General features: G+C 44.0%; 1 protein-coding gene across 6 annotated transcripts in view; it reads right to left on the minus strand.

The window, feature by feature from the left end:
* Positions 1 to 5: 5 nt before the first annotated feature.
* The window catches only part of actn1 (actinin, alpha 1), a 30,647-nt gene continuing 4,955 nt past the window's right edge, over positions 6 to 25,697 (minus strand). The window contains exons 2-22 of one of the 6 annotated variants that reach the window (XM_028971434.1): positions 16,538 to 16,652; positions 15,618 to 15,737; positions 14,712 to 14,798; positions 14,366 to 14,453; positions 13,048 to 13,126; positions 12,871 to 12,952; positions 9,442 to 9,527; positions 7,281 to 7,373; positions 6,395 to 6,625; positions 6,144 to 6,291; positions 5,715 to 5,865; positions 5,473 to 5,581; positions 4,971 to 5,111; positions 4,699 to 4,881; positions 4,431 to 4,565; positions 4,132 to 4,311; positions 3,882 to 4,028; positions 2,576 to 2,656; positions 2,278 to 2,343; positions 811 to 969; positions 6 to 646 (exon numbers count right to left, since the gene is read on the minus strand). In XM_028971434.1, coding sequence (XP_028827267.1) covers positions 488 to 646; positions 811 to 969; positions 2,278 to 2,343; positions 2,576 to 2,656; positions 3,882 to 4,028; positions 4,132 to 4,311; positions 4,431 to 4,565; positions 4,699 to 4,881; positions 4,971 to 5,111; positions 5,473 to 5,581; positions 5,715 to 5,865; positions 6,144 to 6,291; positions 6,395 to 6,625; positions 7,281 to 7,373; positions 9,442 to 9,527; positions 12,871 to 12,952; positions 13,048 to 13,126; positions 14,366 to 14,453; positions 14,712 to 14,798; positions 15,618 to 15,737; positions 16,538 to 16,652 — 2,640 coding nt within the window. In that variant the 3' untranslated portion in view covers positions 6 to 487. Of the gene's footprint in view, positions 647 to 810; positions 970 to 2,277; positions 2,344 to 2,575; positions 2,657 to 3,881; positions 4,029 to 4,131; positions 4,312 to 4,430; positions 4,566 to 4,698; positions 4,882 to 4,970; positions 5,112 to 5,472; positions 5,582 to 5,714; positions 5,866 to 6,143; positions 6,292 to 6,394; positions 6,626 to 7,280; positions 7,374 to 9,441; positions 9,528 to 10,134; positions 10,221 to 12,870; positions 12,953 to 13,047; positions 13,127 to 14,365; positions 14,454 to 14,711; positions 14,799 to 15,617; positions 15,738 to 16,537; positions 16,653 to 25,697 lie in introns of all 6 variants that reach the window. The other 5 variants (XM_028971425.1, XM_028971464.1, XM_028971472.1 and 2 more) reach the window with 5 other exon arrangements.

Consider the following 25,697-nt stretch of genomic DNA (forward strand, 5'->3'; position numbering starts at 1 on the left):
AGTGGTCATATTTCCAAGAGGACATTTATTGATTTATTAAAATAAAACAACAAAGACAGGGTGTAAATGAAAACACCAGTGGTTGCCATTTTTTCTTTATTTTTAATTTTTGTATTTTTTTAATCAAGTGAAGAAAAATACTTTTTTTGTTCTGTATAATAAAATATGTTAACTTTATTCATTTTTATGAAGGGAAAAAAAAACAAGAAAAATAAAAACAGAAAAATGTTTTGGTTTTTTTTTCCCCCCCCTCTCCCATTTTCTAAACGTGGAAGAGCTGCTGCATTGCATGATCATGAGCAAATACAACAGACAAAATGCAAGGTGAAAAGGTTGGATGGAGGAAGGCATTGTTTATGACCAACAAAAAGGGTTGTGGGCGCATACAAAAATGCGCATTGCAAAAGGGGGCTGGGTTGCAAGGCAGGGTGAAATGGAGGAAAATGCAGAGAGCGTAGTGTGGCCCATTGCCCCTCTCCGGCAGGGTTCAAAGGTCACTCTCTCCATAGAGGGCAGTAGAGAAGGACATGTAGTCGAGTGCACCAGGCACGCCGTCGGGGCCGGTGTAGGGTGCCATGCGGGCGATGCAGTACTCTGCCTGGTCAGGGGGCAGCTCACGGCGCAGCTCATCTGCCAGGATATAGTTCTGGTGGAGGACAAGGGAAGGGCAGGAAGGTGTGAGAATGACGCTTAATATTGGACTAAAATGACCAGAAAAACATAAATAAATAAATAAATAAAACAGCCAGCTTTGGTCCATTTGTATTCCAAACATCTGGGATCCAGCTTTTTACCCACGCACTCACTCACCTTATCTCCAGCCAGCACTTTAAAGGAGGCCATGACTTGGTCAGCAGTATCCGTGTCTGCAGTCTCGCGGGACATGAAGTCGATGAAGGCCTGGAATGTAACCAGTCCCATTCTGTTGGGATCCACGATGCTCATGATGCGTGCAAACTCGGCTTCTCCCTAGGAGCAACAGAGCAGCATTTAACACACAGGTTAATAAAATCATAAACACATTTTTTTTTTTTTATGGTTTAAAAGTGTGTTTTGTTTAAAAGCTTAAAATTAATAATTCAATAGCACTTAAAAAGGCTAAATGATTTACCCAGCAGATGGCAGTGTTTAACTCCAGAGCAAACGATTAAAAGTTTCCATAGAATGGAAAACTGAATTAAGTTCGGTAAACAAACTTTCTTTCATAGAATCAAACACTAATTCAGATTCAGCAAAAAAAGGTTAATACAAAAGGCATTGTAGTTATTGTAGTTTAAGTAGTTATGATACGTTCAGTTTAGTGGGGGTGTGGTGAGTTCCTAGAGCGAGTGCGGTCAGACAGCATTAGGGTAACGGAGGCAGGTTTTTTGAAGGAAACTTCCTGTTGGGGAGAGAAGTGAGGAGTGTTGTAGAGTTCTGATGTGATTGCGGCCGACAAGCGGTCGCATTGAAGTTCACAAACTGCACCACTGTGACTCGCCATTAAATGAATGTTACAGTACTTTTAAACTACTATATATATTTGGCATGCTTGATAAGCTGATTAATGAATGTTTAGCATAATTCTACATAGAGTTGGGCGATATGGCAAAAAGTTGCAGCTGCATGTCTCCATTTAAAAGTAATGTAGATACACACAAAATATGCTAATTATGCATATTATTCTCGTGATCAAGAAAATGGCCAAAGTTGATCACCAAGATTATAATATAATTGCCCTACTACTAATTCTACATTCTCTAACACAGAAATACGATTTTTGTCCCCAATGAAAGCTTAGGCTTTCAGTTGTGTTGTCCAATTCTTGCCCTCCAAACCATTCGACATCTGTGAGAAATCACGATGCCAAGATACGGCCCAGACAAATAACCACACAGTTAAGACTGCTCCATACAGCAGCTATCACAAAAGGAGACACTTTGTTTCTGAGAACTGATTCCACTCAACACCTACAGTGAGGTATTAATCATTTAATTTTTTCCAGGAATAGTTGGGGATTTGTTCGTACCACTATATAAGACATAATGCATAATAAATTATTTCATGACTTATTACCATGAGAGAGTTGAAACAGTCCAGAATGGAGAAGCAGGTTCTGTGGGAGCGGTCGGTCATGTCTATCGGCTCCTCTATTTTCAACTTTGTTGAAAAGGACATGGCGTGTAATTAAATTGTCCTCCCCACAATAGAGATACAGCCAGTCGTCCTTTTTTGGGGTAACTCAGCGAAGTGTGTATGTGAAGGCCGGGATGATTTAGGATGTCTGGTGCAGTTTACCAGATTGTAACCCATAGAGATCAGGCATGTTTTGAAGTCCTCTGCTTCCATCAATCCTGTTCTCTTCTACAGGAACCCATGAGGAACAAACACAACAAGGAGAGAGGAGAGGATAGGGGAGGGGTCCCATAGAGGAAGGAATAAAAGGGGGGGATGTGTAGAAACATGATACCAAAAGGAGCAGCAAGGAGAGCGAGGGAATGACAGAAGGAAAGATAGAGGGGATAGAGAGGAAAGAGAGAAAGAAAAAAAAAAACAAGAGGTTAACCCTTCATTGAGCAACAGTAGGGTCGGGTACCTGCGGGTCGTTGCCGATATCGAAGCCGAGACTGATCAGGCAGGCCTTGAACTCCTCAGCCCCGAGTGTGCCCGAGTGATCCTGCGGTGCAGCAGCCAGTGCCAGGCATCAGGTGGACGCAGACATGCAGCAGACACACACACACACACACACACAAATGGGAAGGGGTGGGTGGGGTGTTGTGAGGAGCAGTGAAGGGGGTGGAGGGATGAGGGGCATGCAGATCAGAGGGTGTGTGGGGAGAGAGGAAGTGGGGGCGGATTTGGGGGGGCAGGGAGGGGAGCATGCACAAAAAACAGAGAAACACAGGAACACACATTAGTGCACGTCAGGACCTTCGCGTGAGTGGTCAATGGACGTGTTGAAATGTGTGTAGTGTGTGTGGGTGTGGGTGTAAGTGTGTGCTCTAGGGCATTCCAAGGCATTAGGGTGCTGGCATAACAGGCATTACTGTGCAGACTTTCAGTGGTGTTATAGGCGCTGTGGGCATCAAGGTCCATCACTGGCAGTGTGGCATCAGACACATTTTTACCAAGAGACCCCCTGCAGCGTCACCCACAGGACCCTTTGTACCCTGCACACACACTGTGCGAATTACACAAGCTTTCATATTAATAATAACTGTTATAGCTATAGCCAACAACTAACAGCTAGTGTGATTCTTCAGACACGGAAGTGGCGATAACGTACTGCTTAGAGAAGATACTGTGCACGTGTGTGTGTGTGTGTGTGTGTGTGTGTGTGTTGTATTGGACCCATGAAATAAGGAATTATCTGCACCTGTTTCTGACTTTGCTTTAGGGTACAATCTGTTCTACAACCACAGTTACAGTTACAGAGGATGCTGCAGTGCTGTCTTTTTCCCCCACATGTACAAATGTAATGTTTTCTTCCATATTTATACATAAATATACTGCTTGATTAATCTAAGGAATACACACAGAAAGCCACACAGTGTGTGTGTGTGTGTGTGTGTGTGTGTGTGTGTGTGTGTGTGTGTGTGTGTGTGTGTGTGTGTGTGTGTGTGTGTGTGTGTTATTAATGGTTATAATTTGTTCAGTACTGAACTGAGTGGATCTGGTTGAACTCAGTGTTTAACACAGAACATCGATTGCTCTCATTAAAACAGTTAATATGTATCTCAAATCAAACTTAAATCAATTACCAGTTGACACTCAAGTAGCAAACAGGCAGCAAGCAAACACTCCAGAATGAAGTGATAATCTAAAACTACCCAGAAGGATCACACCTCAGATTCCAGCTATTGTCTGAATGTGCAGGGGAAACACAGGCACACATTGCTCACCCTGTCGAAGTGGTTGAAGGAGGCCCTGAACTCGTTCATCTGTTCTTGGCTTATGCCCTTGGCGTCCCTGGTGAGAATTTGGTTCTCGATCTCATTGATGGTGCGGGCAATGGTGGTGAGGAGCTGCTCCCAGCCGACACGGATGTGCTGTGCAAGAAGAGGGTACATCAATTATTCAACTTACGTACATGTGGGAGCTGGTGGCTTGTTTCATTCCCTCCAAGGTGTACAGCTCTGTGTGGATGTGTACCTCCATGGTGTAGTTGGTGTGTTTGTTATCGAAGATCAGTGCTTCCTGAATGAGCTGGTGGTCTCCCTCCAGCTGGTCGATCTTTGGCTTGTAGTTCACAATGCTCTTCTCATACTGACGCAGGTGGTTCAGCTGGTCCTCAAGAGTACCATGCATCTCGATGGAGATACGGCCAATCTCCTACACACACACACACACACACACACACACACACACACACACACACGTTCAGACACTGATGTCAGATGTCAGATGATGACGACTAGAAAAAACAGAAGATGAGAAGGGTGTGGACCCACCTCCATCTTGTTTTGAATCCAGGGCCCAATGACGTTGGCCTGGTTGGCAAACTGCCTCCTGAGGCGTTCATTGTTCTGCTGCCGGGCGTGCTCCTCTATCAGGGCCTGATCCCTCTGTGGCACCAGCTGCCTGACCTGAAAGGGAAAAGAAGTGCATGAACAAAACATTCAATTACTTCCACTGTTGAAATCTATAGAATCTTCTACAAGCCTATAAGTACTAATTTACCCATAAAGCACATACTGACAGAGAATGCTCCTCTCTTACTTTGTCCCACTTGGTGTTGATCTCCTGAGGGTTGATTGTGGTATAGGGGTTGGTCCCAGCCATGTTCACATGGTACGTCTGCACAATCTTGGCGATCTCGTTGTGGATGCCCAAAATGGCCTGCCTCTCCTTGTCTGCTTCAGGTAGAGTTGCCTTGAACTGTTCGTGGGCCGTGCTCAGTCCCTGAACACACACACACACACACACGCATCAGTGCCAACGTGCCTCACCTGAACCTGACAGTGGAACACATTTCCCACAAATCCACGCACCTGGATCTCCTCAATGGTGTGAACTATGAACGTGTCCTGCAGGTCCTCCATGGCTCCCTCCATCCAGTTGTTGAATGGGGCGGCACGCTTGGCAAACTCCAAGTACAGCTGGTCTATGGTCTCCAGCAACTTCTCAGTCCTCTGTAGGACAGAAGGGAAATGTATCCATTTACATTTACATTTACCAGACATCCTTATCCAGAAAGACTTACAATCAGTAGTGACAGGGACAGTCTCCCTGGAGCAACTTAGGGTTAAGTGTCTTGTTCAGGGACACAATGGTAGTAAGTGGGATTCGAACCCGGGTCTTCTGGTTCATAGGCGAGTGTACCCACTAGGCTACCACCATCCACACGTGTGTATGGGAGTTTTTGTACTTGCATCAGTAAGGAACAAATGTCCTCAGAAAGACAGGAGAAGTCACCAGGATCCCCTCAAATCAGGGGAGAAAATGATTACTTACTAGACATAAGGAATTAAGAACAAAAATTGTGGTTGATACCTGCAGAGCCTCGCTGCGTTTCTGGGTCATAGCTCCCAGGGCGTCCCATTGGTCACAGATTTTCTGGCAGCGAGCGTTCACGCTAGGAGAGTCGTAGTAGTCCAGCTCACTGAAGAGGAAAAGAAGAGGTCAAGTAAAACATTTCAGACACACACTGCCGTATGTGTGCAGAGCAAAAGTGGACAAATAGCATCTTGAAATCCCCATGGCCTCATCAGCACTGAGGGAAGTGGGTGACGCACTTGAGCTCCTGGGCTATGGCCGCGATCTGCTCCACCCGGTCCTGGTGCGCGGCGAGGTCGCTCTCGAACGCCTCGTGCTTCTTCAGCAGAGCCTTGATTTCGGACAGGGAGGCCGTCTCATAGTCCCGCTGCTGCAACATCTCCTCCTTACCTGCACGGGGGGACAGAGCACCAGAAAGGTGATCTACTGGTTGAGACAATTCTAATGTAAGCACATGTTCTCATTCCATGTTTAAATAGTTGAATTGTGTGTCGTTAACAGAGATACCAATGTTTTTGAACCACGACCATCTACACAATGGACAATGAAACAAGACAACATTCCTCCAGGACCTCGGATCAGGTCAGTTTGTAAAAAGCGTTTGACCACCACTTGTCTAACTAGATTAAGAGTGTGTATTTTGCATTCGGATGAAAATGTTGCCATGCCTTCAGTCCAGGCCTCGTGGATGGCAGCTTTCTGGCGAAATTTCTCAGCGAGGTGGTCGAGTCTCTCCAGTCTGCGGATCTCGTTCAGGAGCCACTCCTCATAACCCTTCTCAGCCCCCTCCAGGCTCCCCCATGCGTTAGAGATGTCCTGCGCCCACGCCCAGCAGATTACAAAAGAGTCCACAGCTAAACAGCACCAAAACGGTCTTTTTTTAAATTAGTATTATTATTTACGAATTGCCTTTCCTCACCGAAACCATCTTCCCCTCGGAGGGCATGAACGCCGGCCTGTTGCTGAGGCGTAGCTTGGTCTGAAGAGTGTTGAAGCTGATCTCCAGCTGACATTTCTCCTGCACTTTGGGTGGCTTGTGGAGGCGTCTGTAGTCCCGGAAGTCTTCCAGCTTCTGCTGCATGCTCTGCATGGTGTTCTCTGGAACCCGGTTCTCCAGCCATGGGATGGTGCGGCGGATCCACTCCAGCAGCTGCAGGGGATAAAAGAGAGAAGGAAAAGCGGGCGGAGGAAAGGGCGAGGTTCAGCAGAACAGCATGGAGAGAAAACAGGGGAAAAGTAAGACAAGGGTAAAGAGATATGGAAAATGAAGTAACAAACGGGTCAAGGGGAGACAGAGAGAAGTTATAAGCATGATTCTGAATGTCTGAAGTTTATTTTTTTATTCTGCACTTATGGATAGTGAGTGAGGGATATACAAAGAATGGGGGGATAAACAATTAAATGTGTACATTGTCATATTCATACCAAATGCAAATTTAGCCAAAACAAGCGCAATTATCAGTTTTCAACATAATTGTGTAGCCCTAATTAGCAAAACGATCTCCATGCTTGACACTGAAAACATGACATCAGCTGTGGCGGCCATCGTTTCACAGTTCATCATGAGGCGTGACACCAGACCTAGTGTGAACGCCTGGGCTCGTAACTATGACGACCGTGTCTGCGAGTAGCTTGACGGCCTGTGCCATTTCCTACCCAGTGTGTGAGCCCTGGGGTAAATCACAGGGGGGCAGAAGGATAGGGAGAGTGGACAGAGGAAGGAAAGGTGTATGGGTGTGAATGGGTGTGAGGAGGGCAGAGGTGTCTGTGTCTATGTGTGTGTGTGTGTGTGTTTGAGAGCTCACATCGCTGGCAAGTTTCTCGTAGTCCTCCATCAGCTGTTCGTTCTCCTGATTGACAGCCAGTACTTTGCAAATACGGTTGGCCGCCGTTTCAGCCTGGAAAACGAACACACCTTGTCAACATGGCCGTTACCACAGCAATGGAACCATGGCAACATGCCATAGCGATAAGACCTTTGACAAGTAAGAATTTTTTGATGTATATAAGTATATAATTAGATCTACTATACATTTACAGCATTTTTCTATACTGTACTGTACTTAACTATACTGTAAACTGTGATAATTCCGTATGATTCATTATTTTGTGCTGTTTTTACCAACTGCAGAAAACCATATCAGATTCAGAATCCTTTTCTCTGCTACACATGTTCACTTTAATAACTATTCATATAAAATACATCGAGATCCCAAGCATTCTGAAGATGTAGAAGCCTGGAGATATCGATCTAATCACTTTCATCACTTCTTTAAAAGCACAGAAGAGGCACGTGCATAATGCTGACAGTCTACCCCACCCACCCGCTTTATGGATCAGTGGCTGCAAGAGAGAGAAAGGCTGAATGAAAAATGAGGTGCAGACAGGTCAGAGCAGCAGAAGACACCCCCCCCAATCACTGAACTAAAAGCCTTCAGATCTGGACTCATTAATGTACAGGTCCAGATCATTTCTACATGGCTGACTACACTGCATTGGTTCCTCACTAAGACAGAATTTCAACACACTCAAAACTAGAAACATTAAGTTCCAAGCAGATGGCAGACTGAAGCACATATGGGGGACAACACTCTGTGGCTTTTCGGAATCCAGCTTTGGGAATGCAAAAGATCTGTAAACACACTCAACATGTCTGGCAGCCCAGTTTATCTTGCTGAATCATTGTGTAGAACTCCCCAGAAATAAGTTGATGCTGGAGAGAAAGCCAGTAACACAGTAAAAGAAAGTCTGGGATGCAAATTTAATTTATAAACTCTGCACACGCATGACATGCATGTGTGTGTGTGTTCTGTTCAGTGATCTACATATGGATCTTGGAGCCCTCCATCTCAGCAGGACAGATGGAAGGTTCCAGTCCTTTTGTTGAAAATCAGGAGGGAAGCTTGGTGAGACAAATGACCTACCCCCTTAACACATAGTCAACGGCAAAGGGACCTTATAAGGAAATTCTGAATTACTTCAAGCTGCGTTTCACACACACACACACACACACACACACACACACACACACACACACACTGGGTCTGTTTACTTTATTAGTACACACACACACACACACACACACACAGAATGAATCACTGTGATAGGTTATAGTGAGTAATGGCAGAAGGAGCCTTTTCGAACTACATTATGACTGAAGAGACAGTGAACATGTGCTTCTGTGTGGGTGCGGGTGTGTGTGTGAGTGAGTGAGTGAGTGGGGCTGGTAGAACAGCAGGTGAGGCAACTCCCAACCTGAATCATACAATGGAATGAATTGGTCACTGAGTCCAGCCAGACATCTGCAAACACAGGCCTGCCACCTGACTTGAAAGTGTGCAGAGGTTGGCAGAGCAGCTAATATACACCCATACAGTGTAAATCAGCACTCTTCACTGGAGAAAAGCTACATGCCATCATGGCTTGACCGATGTAAGGATGCGAATGTGCAACCATGTAAACGGATTCTTTGTCAAAGGTCAATGATTTCAGTAGCTGATATGGTGAACACCACCCCATGTAAGAACAACAAAACTAATAAGATATTTTGGTGAGTGATTGTCACAATCAAATCAATAGTTTCTCTGACAAAGAGAAAGTGCACCGAGAATGAATGTCACATAAGACTGATATCAAGAACACTGCTTAAAAAAAATTAACTCCAACTACAAGGTGATTTAAAACTCTACAGTTCTTTACATAAAATGATCTTGTCTACCAGTTACCCTGTTACTGAATACAGACCACCCTTTGTAACATAATTAAGGGTTAATCTATTAGTTTGTGTCAATTTATTTCTATGTTAACACCATGTATTAAATGCATGGATTATATAATAATTATAAAATAAGTATATAATATAATATATTAGTAAAAACCTGACAGATCTATGATTGGTACAACTAATGAGGGGAGTCTGATGACGTTACAAGTTGTTTGTGATTGGTCGAGGAGGACTCTGCTCACCTTCTGCTTGCCTGAGAAGGCGTGGTAGTAACACGACACATAAGTCATGACTGCTTTCTCATCTGGCCTCAACGTGCTAATGATATCTGCCCCAGATTCAGAGGAAAGTGATAGAGAGGGCAAGAGAGCGAGAGGGAAAAGGGGAAGAGAAAAATGCACAGAGTAAAAGTGTGCAGAGACAAGAGGTCAAAGGGTAAGGAGGAGACTGTGGACATCAGTTCTTGGTTTGCATTTCCTCCATGTTTCCAGAATGCTGTTTCTTATAAACCAGAGGAAACACACACAAACACAGCTGCTGTTTTAAAAAAGTGAATAAAATAGGCCGTGCATAGGCACACACAAATACACACTTGCACAAACTCTCAGTAAGATGTGTACATTAACATCAATGAATACTGAGGTATTGTGGGTAAGTTCTAAGCGGCTAAGAAGTCTGGATGGCCACAGCCACTGGCCCAGTCAAGACAGCTTGTTTCTTTCTTTGAAACCAGCATGCACTTGGAAGTGTGACCCATGCATTGAGAGCCATTTGGTGAGGTCAAAAGTGGGCAGGGCTCGGAGCTGCAGAAAGAACCACGCAGTTAAGAAAGAGATAGAAAGACCGTAACTACGGAAACAGCAGGAGTGGGTTTGCAGTGAAGGGGGTGGGGAAGGGAAAGAAGTGGATAGAAACACAGTTGCATCCTGGGATACCTTCTGGGCGCCCGAGAAGGCATGGTAGAAGCTAGAGACGTAGGTCATGATGGCCTTCTCATCAGGGCGGGCGGTGCCAACAATGTCTGTAGAGAGAGGAATTGGGTGGGCGGGGCACGTTAAAGACAGAGCAATTTAACATTCATATGAACAAGAACAACACTGGGGTACTGGCGGAATTTGTTAATGATGCTGGGATGGACACACACACACAAAGAGAGGATCACATACAGATGGAAAAAAACAACTTATTTATAGAACAATGAAAACATTCATACAACCATCTATAAATCACCCACACACAATCACACATAGAATACAAAAAAAAACACTTTTATATGAAACTGTGAGAGCACACACCCACGCCTCTCAGATGTCTATATATAAAGGTATAGCGAAAACACAGTAAAACTGGGACACGGCAAAACAGAGAGTGTTTGTGTGTGTGTGTGTGTGTGTGTGTGTGTGTGTGTCATCCCAAAATTGCCTCTCCATGATGACTGGAAGATGGGATTGGAGTGCTGCCGAGAAACACAGATGTGGATGAAACTGATCTGGATTAAAAATATGTAGGTGCTGACTCTAGAGTAGTATCTTTCACACCTACAGACTTTAGTGAGCTTAAATCATTTAAACTAGGTTTCCCCCGTTGGTGTGATTAGTTTTGTCTGGTGTGAACTATAGATTTTTTTAGCCTTTATCAGTCTATACTCTATACTCATTTGTGCCCTCTGCTTTTAACCATCACCCTAGGCCACACTAGGCCTGCCCCAATATGGCCACCACCCCAATTACAGTACAAGCACCTAGTAGAACAGACAAAAGCAATATCTTCTTTTAGTCAAACCCATTTCATAATTAAAGCAAGTTATCTTGTTGTTATATTATAATGGCCCTAATAAATTTGGAGCCCCAGGCAAGATTTTAGGTACCTTGCATTGCAGTAAATTCCACTGATAGTATAGCTATACTCACAAGACCCTGAATAGCTTTGTCTTAGAAATTCTTTTACTCAAAAAAAAAAAAAAAAAAGAGCTTGTTAAAATAAAAAAAATGACTGATCCCCCAAATATCAGATAAAGGCTAATTTGATGGAAGGCTCTCAAGTTTAGAAGACAGGTAATAATTTTATTATTAGTGTTGTTGTAATTAATTGCTCAGACGTGTGGAAGAAAAGATTTAATACGTGGCACAGACAATAAAATAAAATTATTTATCCTGTTTTGAGAGATGATTGTAATGTGAGAATATGTCAGTGATCCTGTGATAACGAAATATGAGACTACTTGTTCTCAACCGGTGTTGTCAGTGAACAGGCTGTAAAGGTATCTGGACAAAATTCTCTAACTGCAGTCAAGTTGTCATTGTTTGTGTCAAACAAGTTGTACATCTGTTGTAACATTAAAACAGAAGATGACTTCTAAACAACAACAACAATAAAGTGAAGTGATTGTCACATGTGATACACAGCAGCACAGCACACAATGCACACAGTGAAATTTGCCCTCTGCATTTAACCCATCACCCTGAGTGAGCAGTGGGCAGCCATGACAGGCGGCCGGGGAGCAGTGTGTGGCACCTCAGTGGCACCTCGGCGGATCGGGATTCGAACCAGCAACCTTCTGATTACAGGGCCGCTTCCTTAACCACTAGGCCACCATTGCCCCTTTATTGACTTGAAATGATGCTCGGAGTGCCTATTAATGAGGTCAATGACATTTTCAGAAGATTTCGTTATAGGTAGCAAAATAACGTGAACAATTCCAGGATGCTTTTTCAATGGTTGTTGTGTTGCATTTAACCCAGATACAATGCTGTCGTTTTCTAATTGGCTGGTGAGTGACATGTTTCAGAACCCAGTGGAGAAGTCTGAACGGGAGATACAGGAAATTATTGTATAATTGCATTATACAATAATGCAATTAAATGAGAGGAAATAACTTCTCGTCTTATCAATAAAAACGAAGAGACATTTTTTTTCTAGTTTTTTATTTTAGACACGATATTTATTCTTGTTAATATGTGTCAAAAATATGACAAAGATACTTCGTCATAAATTTGGTTGACGCAAACACTAATGTGAACACAGTAAAACCTACTGAAGTGTGCGTCAAAACATTCACACAGAGACCCACAAAAAAGGTGGAAAAAGGATTTGAAATAAATCGCGAACTCTGGTGCGGTCCACCTGGTGAGAACATGTAACAATCCAAAACAGGACCAAACGCAGTCACATGATTTGAGAACAGTGAATTATGGGTAAATTTCGATGTCGTTTTCTCAGCGTTACCTCCTGTGTTGTCTTGTTATGCACCTTCGGTGACTCAGCATATTGCTTTCAAGACCTGACCACGCTACATTTTCAAATTGTGTTGGAAGCTTTAACTAAAATGGTAAATGTGTGTAATACAAAATAGTCAGGACAACAGCTAACATGCATAACACAGCCCTCCAATTTCACACGAACACAGTCCACAACAGCAGATCTGCTTCCTGAGTTCACTTTTGTCCAATCAGCGGAGATATGAATTTGATTTGAAGTTATGTGAAGCGATGCATTCTGTTGTTTTCTAAGTTATTATTGAAGACAAAACTCCAGTAGAATAACCAAAACATTGTGTTTGGTTATTAAAATATGGATGCTGTAGTTTTCAGTGAGCCAGATAATTCCAGTTCTGAGAGCTTCAGAAAATGTTGTCATGAGCTGGGAATGGGTTAGAATGCTCAGATTCTCACCTTCGGCGTCCAACATCTTGGGGATGTCCAGGTACTTCTCAGCCACATCGAACGCTGTGTTCAGGTTGGTCATGGGGTCATCCTGTGAGCAGAGTTGAAATATTGATGCTGACATGTCGCTAAAGTTTGGGTCAAGCAGTCTTGTGTAGGTGACATGAGACAGAACTGGGACTCAACCTTGCGCAGTTTTCCATAGTCAATGAGCTCCGGACGATGTCTGTGAATGAGCGCGCAGAATCCCAGGCCATCTTTCCAGCTGAGACACAGAGAGAGATGTTCTTACTGATAATGCAGTTCACTGCATGATGAGTGACTAATGCTTTACTCAAATAACGCCAACTGTTATACACACGCAAAACACACACACACACACACACAATTCCTCTGTTCCTCCCTCATCCATTTCTCATTATCTAGTTTCACACACCCACACAGACAAATGTGTGTGTGTGGGGGGTTCCTCCAGATCCCTTTGATGAGGATTCATGTTCATCTTCAAACTGCGAGCCCTTCATCCTCACAGGTTCCCACATCAAAGCAATGTCCCAGCATCCACAGCAACTCTGTTATAGTGTGACATGTCTTCGTGGACAAGCCCACAAACCTGAAATAACCCCCCACCCGCCTCTCCTCACATCCTTCAGTCCAGCAGGCCATCAAAGTCTCTGCAACTTCACTTGATGGAACTGGCAAGCTTGCTTCCTGAATGAAAGCAGGCAGCAGACAGGCTGTGGCTTGCATCAGGTGGAGCTCAGCAATGAGACATGGGGCAGCAAAGATGCCATATTTCATCCTCACATCCATGTTGTGTTATACTGTAATAATAAAAGAAAGGCCATTCTTCTCAAAGCATCTGCTGGCTGCAAAAACAAATGGGGAGCAGAAGACTAAATTTGCCCACAACCCTCCACTGAGAAAACCCCGGATAGCCCTTATGGTAAAGTCTTTGGAAAAAAACGTTCAGATATCAAACCAAAATGACTTTCTCTGTTTTTTGGTTGGTTAATGCAAATGGTTGAGGAGAAATTAGTGTGCTCTATAAAAATGCAAAAGAAAAATGATGCATGATGCCCGTGTCTAGGACACCAACATCTAAATCCGATAAAATATAACCAACGGCCAAAGAAACATTTTGAGCACAGAAAAGAAAATGTGCTGCTGTTAAGAACACAAACAGCATCACTAAGTGAATACATTTTCTTTCCCCCCACATCTCTGTTCAGAGAGTGCCACAGCTAGGAACTCATCCCCAATGGCAACAACCGCAGACCTGTTTGGGAACATCTGGGATCAGTTAGCTGGGTCTGGCCCGGGCTACTTGCGTCCGCCGTCCATTAGTGTTGTCTGACTGCCAGCTCTGCACAGCGTCTCAGCTGCTCTGTGTGTGCGGGGATACTGCGCGCTCTGGCCTTCTTCAGACGGAGTACAGACAGACCCAAAAATAATAGCGTTCCCTGCGGAATGGTCCGCTGACTAGTAGAAACGCCTCCTGTACCTGATGTGAAAGTTCTGGATGTTGACATTTTTGTAGGGGGCGGTTTTCCTCTGACACCACAGCAACAGACCCTCTTTGGCAGACGTTTCTGCAGAACAAACCAACCAAGAAAAGTCAGACAGTGTGTGTCATGTGCCTTCCATATCGGCACTAAAGTGCCGATATAAAAGGAACATACTAAAAATATATTGAATTCTTTATTTGTCCCCCTCAGGTAATCAGATAAAGCTGACAAATCTGCGCTTGCCTTAATTGAATTGTAAATACAGTTCATGCTGGAGAATTTGCGTGTCCAGGGTGGGTGTGTGGGTGAGTTTGGACCGGGGTTAGGGGTGTTTCACCCTACCTTCCACTGAGATGTCCTGGATGGCAAAACGGAGGATTATGGTCCAGATCATTCCCAAAGTCATCTTTGCATTCCCATCAACAATCTCTGAGGAGACGGACAGGAGGAAGGGGCGTTTATTTTCAAAATGCACTCTCCATGATGTATGAATCAACCCCATTCAAATGATGAGAACTTTATTCCCTTTCTCAGAATTCAGACACAACAGTTCAGCACAAAAACAGGGGATTAATGTCGAAGTAGAAGCCAGTTTTCCCACAACACACTCCCTACCACACACACACACACACACACACACACACACATACACACACAGTCTTTGGTCAGCCTGCATCTTACGACCCCCTCAGCCCTGCAGGGATAACCTCAGATAATCTGTCTGGAATGCAGGATGGGCTTAGAGCCTCGGTACCAGGCCCACAGTGGATTACACACAACACACACACACGACAGAGGATAATTAATACATATACCATCTATTATTATTGCACCTAACTCTATAATAAACCTGGACCTAAACCCACCCCTTCACTCAACCTCAGGAAACAAATAGTAATCTTTTGGCTGTTTTGTTTGTCCCCTTTCCTGTTTCTCCACTTCTGGGATCTCACTTAGCAAATAATGCATGCATACATATTTCCTTTCCCAATTATGGAAAACTAATAGTGTCATGGGTAGAAGGAGTGTAGACTATGACCTGTATTTGAGGGGTGGGGTGGATGGAGAAGATAAGGAGTTAAGAGCATCATGCTCCACTACCATAATTATCTTTGTTTGTCTTTAATGACAGATGGGCAGACAGACACACATATATATAGTAGAAATGTAGACTATATATGTGTGTGTGTGTGTGTGTGTGTGTGTATGTATTGTATGTATATGGAGACACACAGCCTCTGAACTCACCCTCAGCACCAATGGACACCAATTTGACTCCTTTGCTGGCAATGAAGTTGAGAGCTTTATTCACATTGGAGATCTTGTGAACCCTCATCTTCCCTCTCTCTGGCTTGGCCAAGCGTTCTCCTAATAATGAATGAGAAGGAACAGCAAGAAGAATTAGAAACATTTACATTTTTAACATTTAGCAGCTGTCCCAGAGCAAAGAGATGGGTTGAGTGGTCAAACATTTTACTGAAATAGGGGGTAGTGGTGGCCTAGCGTTTAAGGAAGTAAACCATAAGTTGGGATCAGTTGGAGCCACATAATCATGAAGTTGTCAACTTGGCATAGATTACTTCTGAATGGCCATCTCAAAAAAAGGCATAACTGTAATGAACATACAAAAAAATGATGCCTGTTCCATCTTATTCATGACCTCTGCTGTGAATGAATTACCCAGTTGGTGGAAAAACTTTTATTGCATCTGTGATAATGATGAAAATGAAAATGTCATACAATATGCAAATCTGCTCTTCATCAGTATTTAAACAGGTAAGATTCCTCTTTTTAAACTGCATTTTTAAAACCTCTGATTGTATTTTATACATACTAGTGTACCTCCAAAAATCTGTTAAGATTCTAAATAAGGTAGTCAATTTTTCAGAAGGTAAACTTTAACCCCTTCCATCCAATAAAATACTTTATGCATTTCTACATTTACAGCTTTTATTTTTGTATTGCGATTTCTTTTTTGATCGTAAGAAATATTACAATTATATCAAATACTGGATTTTTGCTGGATACTGGATTTTTGCAGACATAATCATCACAATAAAAAAAAAATAAAAAAAAATCACTTTAATTATTATAGCACATGTGAAGGCTATGTACTGTACATTCACATACCGTATGAACATACTGGTGTCTTCACGTGTGTGTGTTACCTGAAATGACCTCCAGCAGCAGCATGAGTTTGAGTCCATCTCTGAAGTCCTCCTCGATATTCTCGATCTGAGTGCCGGCCTTCCGCAGATGGGAGTTACACCATGCTGTGAACGTCTGCGGGAGAGGGAAGTTCTTTTCAGTCATTACATTCTGGCAACCACTGTACCCACTCACGCCGCTGCTCTGCGGTCTGGGCACCCCTACTACTATGGTGCCCTGAAGGGTCATGGCAACAGTTCTGGTACGTTCTGAACATCAAAAACAAGATCGGCAGGAGAGGAACAGGAGCGGGAACACACACATTAACCCCACTCTCCCACCCGCAGAGTGCCAGGCTTTACGACAGCCAGTGTTACTTACTCTATACTGCACAATATCAAAAACACATGCGTGTGCGCACATTCCAGAGCATCCGTAAAAACTGCAATACCAACACACACACACTCACACACACACACACACACACACACACACACACCAGGATTCAGCATTTTGTTTTTACTTTACAACTCATTACACAACCTTTTCAAAATGTTTCGGATAGGTGTATATCCAAAATGGCCATGGTCGGCCTTTTACAACTAGAAAACTGCAAAGTTCTGCCGCAGCGCACACACAAACACACACAGGCTGCAAGATTCAAAGCCTGACATACAGACTGAAACAGGCACATAAACAGAGGCAGATAGTACACAGACACAGTGAAACTGCATGGTTCTGATGCCACTTTCAATGTAATGAGACCCAGCATATCCCTAACAACGTCTCACACACACACACACACACACACACACACACACATCTTTAAATAAAAAAAATAAAAAAAAAAAACATAATAAATCATAAATAAGTCTGTGTTTTATATGTCACGATGGCTGGATATGGCGAGGAATGAGGATGCATACACACAACGCCATGAAAGAGGGGTTTATTAGATGGAGAACAGACACGTAACAACGACCCGACAGTGAACAGAGAGGAACAGGACACAGGTGAGGATGATCAGGAAACTTGGCAAAACAGGACGAATATGAAACTCTATTTGTCATAGCAGGGTGGTAGTAGCCTAGTGGGTAACATTCTCGACTATGAACCAAAAGACCCAGGTTCAAATCCCACTTACTGCCATTGTCCCCCTGAGCAAGACACTTAACCCTAAGTTGCTCCGGGGGGGGGCTGTCCCTGTAACTACTGATTGTAAGTCGCTCTGGATAAGGGCGTCTTATAAACGCCATAAACGCCATCTATGGCGTTTATAAGACGCCCTTATCGGGAGCGACTTACAATCAGTAGTGTCTTGCTCAGGGACTCCAGTCCAAATCCCGGACCCGTAATAGCCCCTTCCGGACCAGATCATGACATTACAAATGTAGAGACACGGAATCAAGCACCCAGACTACTGGCAGACCCCAGTGAAGAGACCAGCAAATAAATCCTGGTTCCTGACAACTGCTTAACAAGGCCATACCATGAAACAAACCAGAGGGTCACCACAGCCACCACCACCGTTACAACTACAGCTATAGGGATCTTCAAATGGACCAGTAGCATCATTATGGACACGTAATCTAGACCATGACACTGACTACATCCTGGACTTCTCAAACCCTACAACTGTAGGACTTATATCACTCCTTCCCAAGGTTTCTTCCTTTCTTTTTTTTCTTTCTCTCTCCCAGAGTTTTTTTGTGTGGAGTTTTTCCTTGTGTGCAGAAGGGTCAAGTGTGGGGGGTGTCAACTGTGGGGCCTGTCAAAGCCCATTGAGACATACTGTATGTGATTTTGGGCTATATAAGAAATAAATGTTGTTGTAGAACAAGCGTAAACCAAATTATAACAACAGTAACCCAAACTAAAAGCAAAAACAAACCTTTAGTCTTAGTTTTTATTTATTTATTTGTCATAGTTTTATTACTGTTGTGTTATATTTGTGTGAACATTTTCTCACTATGTAACGAACACACAAAAAAAGTTTCGGCATTGGATCATTTGTTGCAAGCAGATATAATCTCAGTCTTCTAGACCAAACTGGTCATGTTTCTCCGCAATCGGTCATAATTCATCCATCCGCCCCCTGCCCCGCCGCCGCAGTCTTTCACTCCTTCTCTGTTTTCTCAACTCAGAAAACATTTCCTGCCTCTCAGCCAAGTCCATATTAGTACAATCCTAGAACTGGCGAGCGCATGAACTCGCTCTGGAGAGAACATCTAGCCAAACACGCAGAGAAATAGTGTCCAAACATCAACGCCCACACAAATATTCATATACAAACACACACAGCATGTCTGACACAGGAAGGCATTTTTCAGCAGAGCAGCAAAATTCTGGAATGTTCTCCAGCCCTGCTAACAGGGGGCCAAACGTACAAAACGGAGACGCGGAGGACAGACAGAAAGGATCCTTACAGGCAGCGTCCCTGCTGAACAGTCACCAAAAAAATGCCACAAAGCTCCGACTTCATACAAAAACATAAGGGCAAAACAAGCACACATAACTTGAGAGTATGAACTTCTGTGAAGGTGTGAAAACCATGGAAACAAAATCCTAACCAGTTAGTCCTTAATTATCTAAACCGTGAAGGCTTTTTTGCTTTCAGCGTCTCCTGCCTAACAGATTTCACAGCGCCCCCTTGTGGTCTCCAACAGCTACAGACTATTCCAGACCACACTAGTGGCAGGACTGCTGATGCCTTACGATTCGTTCTAGTTTACATATTTTTCCTGAATCATTGCTCTGCCCAGTTTGCAGGCTAGATGATTCATTGTGTATGAGTTTGCAAGTGCAAGCCAGGTTGATTATGTCAGAGTAGTGCAGGCGTGGCGCAGCACACGGTACAATACTGTTATTAGCAGCACCACAGACCCATGCTGGGATTTCATTTCTAATCAAATTTTCAGAGAAATAAAAACCCAGCATTCAGACACACACACACACACACACACACATCAAACTACAACAGTGCTGTGCTTCAGGTTTGCTCTCCTGTTCAGTGATGATGCCACGTTTCCACGGTGATACAGATATTGCGTAGGTGGCGGGGGAGCGCAAAGGGAGAGAATGCTAACACAAACAGGCATGCTGCAACAGACAGACAAAACTGCACAATTAAAGTCTGTAATAGAGTGTGCACACACACACAGCCATAGACAGCAACTGTGAGTGGGCCAGAGGAATCTCTCTCCCAGACCTTACATTTTCCACAGCAGGGTGTACAGTGGGGTGGTTGGTTGGGTTGGTGAGAAGGTGTGTGTCTCAGCACTAAGATGATAAATGCGTTCGATTTTTTTTCACATAAAAACACAGGCACATACACACACAGAAAAAAAAATTCTAATTTAGCATGTTACTGACAAATATTTTATGACACGCTTACTGCTGAATCAGCATAGCACAAAACGTGCACAAGCATGCATGCACACACACACACACACACACACACACACAGTACTGCCAAAGCAGCACTTTCAATTCAATACCATACACATAAATGTAGCATCTACATGTACAGTACACACACACACAAACTCACAGTTGCAAAGAAAACATTTTATTAAAGCCTCTTGTGTGTGTGCGGGTGTTTTAGTAGCAGAGCACCACAATAAGACAAACAAGGCTTAATCTACCAGCAAGTAAGTGTCTGTGTGTGTGTGTGTGTGTGTGTGTGTGTGTGTGTGTGTGTGTGTGTGTGTGTGTGTGTGTGTGTGTGTGTGTGTGTCTCCGATACAGAGAATGCTTCTCCTGTAAAAATGCTGCAGATTGTTGCCATGGAAACCGCAAATGCCTGAAGACCTCCAAACAAATATTCAGGCTGCACGACAGTTAACAGAAGCTTTCAGTAGCGCTTTTTTCATGCTGTAATGACTCCCCCCACCACTGATTTACAGTAAGAGTGTGTCCCCTTAAAAAAAAAAAAAGCTTTTAGCTCTATTTTCATGTCAGTCAGCAACTTTGGTATAAGAGAAGCACGTGAGCATCATTCCAACAAGCTTTAGGGCTGTTCCTGCTGAGAGCGGCTCCTCTGCAACACGTCATGTGACCAGGCAGAGCCAAACAAATGTGAACTCATCCCCGGCCTTATTGCCGCATTCCCACAACAGACGCACAAATGCAAGGCAAATCTCTAATCACGTTTAACACAACGTTCACTTTCATCAACGCGAGTTACTTTCATTCCCGGGCTGCTTCCACTGCGTTCTTTCGTCTTTATTCGGGTCTGGGGAGTGTTTTTTCTGTTCGGTTAACAATTAAAATGAAGAAAGGGTCACAAGAGGGAAGTGAGGCCATTGATATATGCGCAACGCTGACACACACCCTGCAGGAGGCCCAGAGTCAGCTGGAGGTCTGCGGAGGACTCATGACACGGCATGTACAGAGAATGATGGGAAAACCTGATGCTCAGAACCCCCATGTTCATGGTTTTTTGTCCTCGGGCCACAAAGTCATCTGACTCCTCGCACCAGAGCATACGGGAAACGAAGAGCTGAACTGCCGGAGCAACAAGACACCCAGGAGACACACATACACACCTTCTGGTACTGCACACACAGACCCCTCTCAAAAACACGAGAACATGATACCACATATCAAAATGAGAACCTCCATGCATATCTCCAGTCCAGTCATAATCAAGAAGATCAGCGACTCTCGACATTCAGCTCATATCAACTCTATATTTGAAATATTTTGATTCAAAGGGTTAAATAGTATCATTAACTTAAAATCACATTATCTTGGTGGCAGGAATACAGCTAGTCTCATTAAAATCAAACAACATATTGTTATTGTCTTTTTCAATCTGAGAATTGCAAAACTGGTATAGTGTCAGGATTTTCATGTAGACTTTTATATTTCAAATTTCATTAAACATTTCCTGCTAGCTGGAGCTGACAGCTGATTAAATTTGAAAAAGTGAAGCAGTGAAAGTGTGGTTGTCTTTGTGAAGCACAGCACACCGTGATACCACGAAATGTGTCCTCTGCTTTTAACCATCACCCTTAGTGAGCGGTGGGCAGCCATGACAGGCGCTCAAGATGCAGCGTGTGGGGACGGTGCTCAGTGGCACCATGGTGGTTCATGATTTGAACCCACAACCATTCCATTATGAGTCCCGCTCCCTTACCCACCAGGCCACCACAGGTCAACCAACGCTGGGGCAGTGTGGTGTGCTGGCAGCATCAGATGCCATTTTATGCACAGATTTAACTGTAAACAAAGTTAACTTCCTAGCAATCAGAGCATCACAGAGATTCTCTCTCGCTCACACACACACACACACACACACACACAGCCAGAGGGTGGACCAATGTATACTCCCCTCAATCAATTCCATACACACACACACACACACACACACACACACACAGGAAATTGCAAACCAGTTCTCAACAGAAAAAAAAAGAAAGAAAAGAAAGCCTCGGGTCAGTCTGAATGGAAAATTGACAAAGTCTGTCGGTGCACCAGAGAAAGTGTGAGATTTGCTCGATAACTTGTCTAAATCCGGTCCCGTCCTGTCCTCTGACCTGCCCTCATCACCCCCTCTGTGAGCGCCATATAATGGGTCTCCACGCGCAGCAGACCCCTGTCGAAGGGGTCGATGGACGTCTAGATCTGAACGCCATACTCACAGAGCCAGTTTGGGACCCCTGTAGTGCATCATTTCGCCATGAGGATCAAACTAGGGAAAGCAGCCCAGTTATCAACACAGTTTGGGTCCTATAACTGGGAAAACTCTTTATTAAAAGTAACATATTAACATCTGTCTGTCTGCATATGTGACAACCTCACACAACAGGACGTCCCTCCAGTTGCTCAAGACAGTCTTAAACATCTGTGACTAATTTGCATCTACAGTTAATCACACACACACACACACAGTGAGGACTACTTGCATCAGGGCCTGTACTTTTCACAGTTTCACTGTACACAGTTCAGATAAGAAGACCTTGACTGAACACATTTGACTTTTCCAACACACTCTTACCATGGAACATAGCATATGAACCCCCCCACTCACAGGCTGTATTACAGGTGTCAGGGGTCACACACCAACCACAACATCGACACGACCTCCGGTCAGCAACCCCGTACTGTGCGAGAGTGACAACACAAAATCTCCATGGGCTCCATCTCCCCCAATCACTGAGGGGGGAAAAAAAAGGAAGAAACATCCTTCAGGGAGGGATGCTGAGTGAGCAGTAGGTGCCAGCGTACATTGATGTTAGGTCAGGTGAAGATATTTATAATTCCAGAACGCTGCTGCAGTAGACAGTACGTGACTGCGCATCCCCTCAAGTGATGAGCCTGGGAAGCGGTGGCTCTTGACAGCTCCGGTGTTAATAATGTATATTGGTGTATGCTGCTGCTGCTGCTGCTCCTCCTCCACATTGCTCCCTCAGCTGAGGATGCCTCCTTGGCGCGTCCCAAGGGGAGTTGTTTTGGACACATCCAACTAGGAGGAGACCCTGGGGGAAACCCTGGACATGGGTTGGGAATGTCATGGTTGCCCACAGGATGAGCTGGAATAGGTGATGAGGACAAGGAGGACAATACATTATGTACATATGTTCCTCACTCAAAATCACTCTATATCCAGTATGACACCTCCTCATTATTGTTGGATGCTTCACTTCCAGATATCGCATAATGGAAGTCAACATAGGACAGAATTGAAGAAAGACTTCCCCTTCCAACAGGGTCCTACATGACTATAAAGATTCAAAGACTCCTGTCTATAATGAAGGGTCCAAAAGTGAACAGTACCACCATTCCGGAGTTCCTTAAGAGGTCTTCCCTTGTTCCCCATGTGAAATGGCTCTATGATGATGTCATCATCAATCTTCATAGCCGAATTAGAGACAAACGGTGACATGTAACCAAGGAATAAAGAAACAGTCTGCCCCACGGAACAGTTGGGTTGAGGATCAAGTGGGAGGAGGTTTGCTGGACATCCAGGATCCATTTGCCGAGGGTTAAATGATGAGAACGCTCTACTGGGGTCTGCAGATACATTGTTTTTTTTGTATTGTGCAGGATTGAGTGAAGAGTGAGTGATATGACATCCGGATGGATTGTTGTGCCGATGTGCTGCATGGGGTCCAAACAATCTGGGATGAGGTCCAGGACATGCCTCAGCACAATTACTTCACAGTCAAGGCAGCACAGGTTACTACGATCGGGACAGGAATCGTGGCGATGGTTGATTTCCGAGATTGCTTCCCCATCTCTTCTCCACCACCACCACCATCATTCCGGCTCCCCTATCCCCCATCCCAACACTTCCTGTTTGGACTACAAAGCTCCTGGAATGAGAAGGGGGGGTCATGGTCACTCACAAAAGAGGTCAATTTTTAAAAGATAAATAAATCACCATCACTTTTCACGATTATGTAGGGGAAAGTTGGCTTTTGGCTTGTTAGTATTGCACTTTTTTCCCCCCCCCGCTTGACCTACAAAGTCACAGACCAAATCAATAATCAAGCTATTTAGTTGGCAGAAAATTATGCATAGATAACAGCTTAACAGCTCTGTACATTCGGAACGTGCCGTGCGCTTTCCTCATTTCGCAGACCAGAGGCACGTTTTTCATTATTTACATTTACATTTACGGCATTTATCAGACGCCCTTATCCAGAGCGACTTACAATCAGTAGTTACAAGGGACAGTCCCCCTGGAGCAACTTAGGGTTAAGTGTCTTGCTCAGGGACACAATGGTAGTAAGCGGGATTTGAACCTGGGTCTTCTGGTTCATAGGCGAGTGTCTTATCCACTAGGCTACTACCACCCATTATTGTTACGCTGTTATCCCAGTCCAGTGGAACGCAACGTATGGACAAAAATGTTTACATGCCGTTTGAAAGTCCGGTGATGACATTTTCAAGTGGCATGCCTTTTTCCTCTTTTGCAATAGCTACTAATACTACTACTCATAGTAGTAGTATTATACAAAATATATGTGAGTAATAAAGTTTGAAGCCTGTGGCCCTTTTCCTAATGAAAGCCCAGTGCCTACCTTTAAGTGTGTGTGTGTGTGTGTGTGTGTGTAATACAGTAGTCCAACCTGCTCACCAGGAGACCCTTGAGCCATCTCCTGCCTTCCTACTGGATTTCGAGTGTGAGTATGCTGTGTGCCTGAGAGTTTGAAGGAATGACCTGAACTGGTGTCTGCGGGTGAGAGAGGATGGGTGGGTGAGGTATTCAGCAGGCACACGAGAAGCTCATGGAGACCAGGACCCAGAGAATGACCATGACGGGGCTCAGAAGTCCAGGTCTGAATGGAGCCAAATTTAAATCAAAACATATTTCAGCCGTTTTGTGAACTCTCATCGACGGTCACCCCACCGGCCAGTTTCAGAGCCACAGAACGCTAGAATACTTCAAACATCATTCAGTTCTCCAAACACCTCCTGCACTTTTTTTTTTTCTTTCTTTTGCATTTTGTAATCTTTGTATCTTTAAAATGTTATGTTACGTCATAGTTCTGAAGGAAAGTTGTCTTATTTCGGAGTGTAGAGTGTAGAAAAAAAAAAAAAAAAAAAAAAAACTTTATTAAACTAACTGCAGGGGAACTGCACTGATTGCACAAACAGTCTTGAGTCTTGGCAACACTGTGGAGTTTCACAACCAGGCTAAATATTCACAGGACATATTTTATACTGGTGTAGGAACAGAAGAGGCATACCCAGTACACAACCATTCAGATCGTCCCATAAATCACAACCTGCTTGTTTTTTTACACACATGTACATAGAGAGAACAGCCTCACACACACACACACACACACCCACACACACCTCAGGCTGCCCGCAATAAAAACGGTCCTCTTTAACAAGAGCATCTCATTTACACAGCTAAACACACACTGAGCTTAATCGCCTTACAGGATCCACCAAAGCCTCTTTACATCTTCATCTAGGATCACGTTTCAGAGAAAGAGAGACAGACAGAGGAGGCGGGCGGAACACAAAGGAGTGCTGAAGTAAGGAAGCGTAAAAAGAGCAGAGAGAACAGCGAGCGGAATGAGATAGGAGGACCGACACAGATGGCTTGTGCAGACTCTGTGAATTGGTATTTTATCAGAAAAGTTCCAGTGATGATGCACAGGATTCAGCACAAATGAAACAAGCCACATTTAACAAAGAAGGATTCAGCAGAAATCCCGA

Source organism: Denticeps clupeoides, chromosome 1 (genome assembly GCF_900700375.1).
Source record: "Denticeps clupeoides chromosome 1, fDenClu1.1, whole genome shotgun sequence".
NCBI lineage: Eukaryota > Metazoa > Chordata > Actinopteri > Clupeiformes > Denticipitidae > Denticeps > Denticeps clupeoides.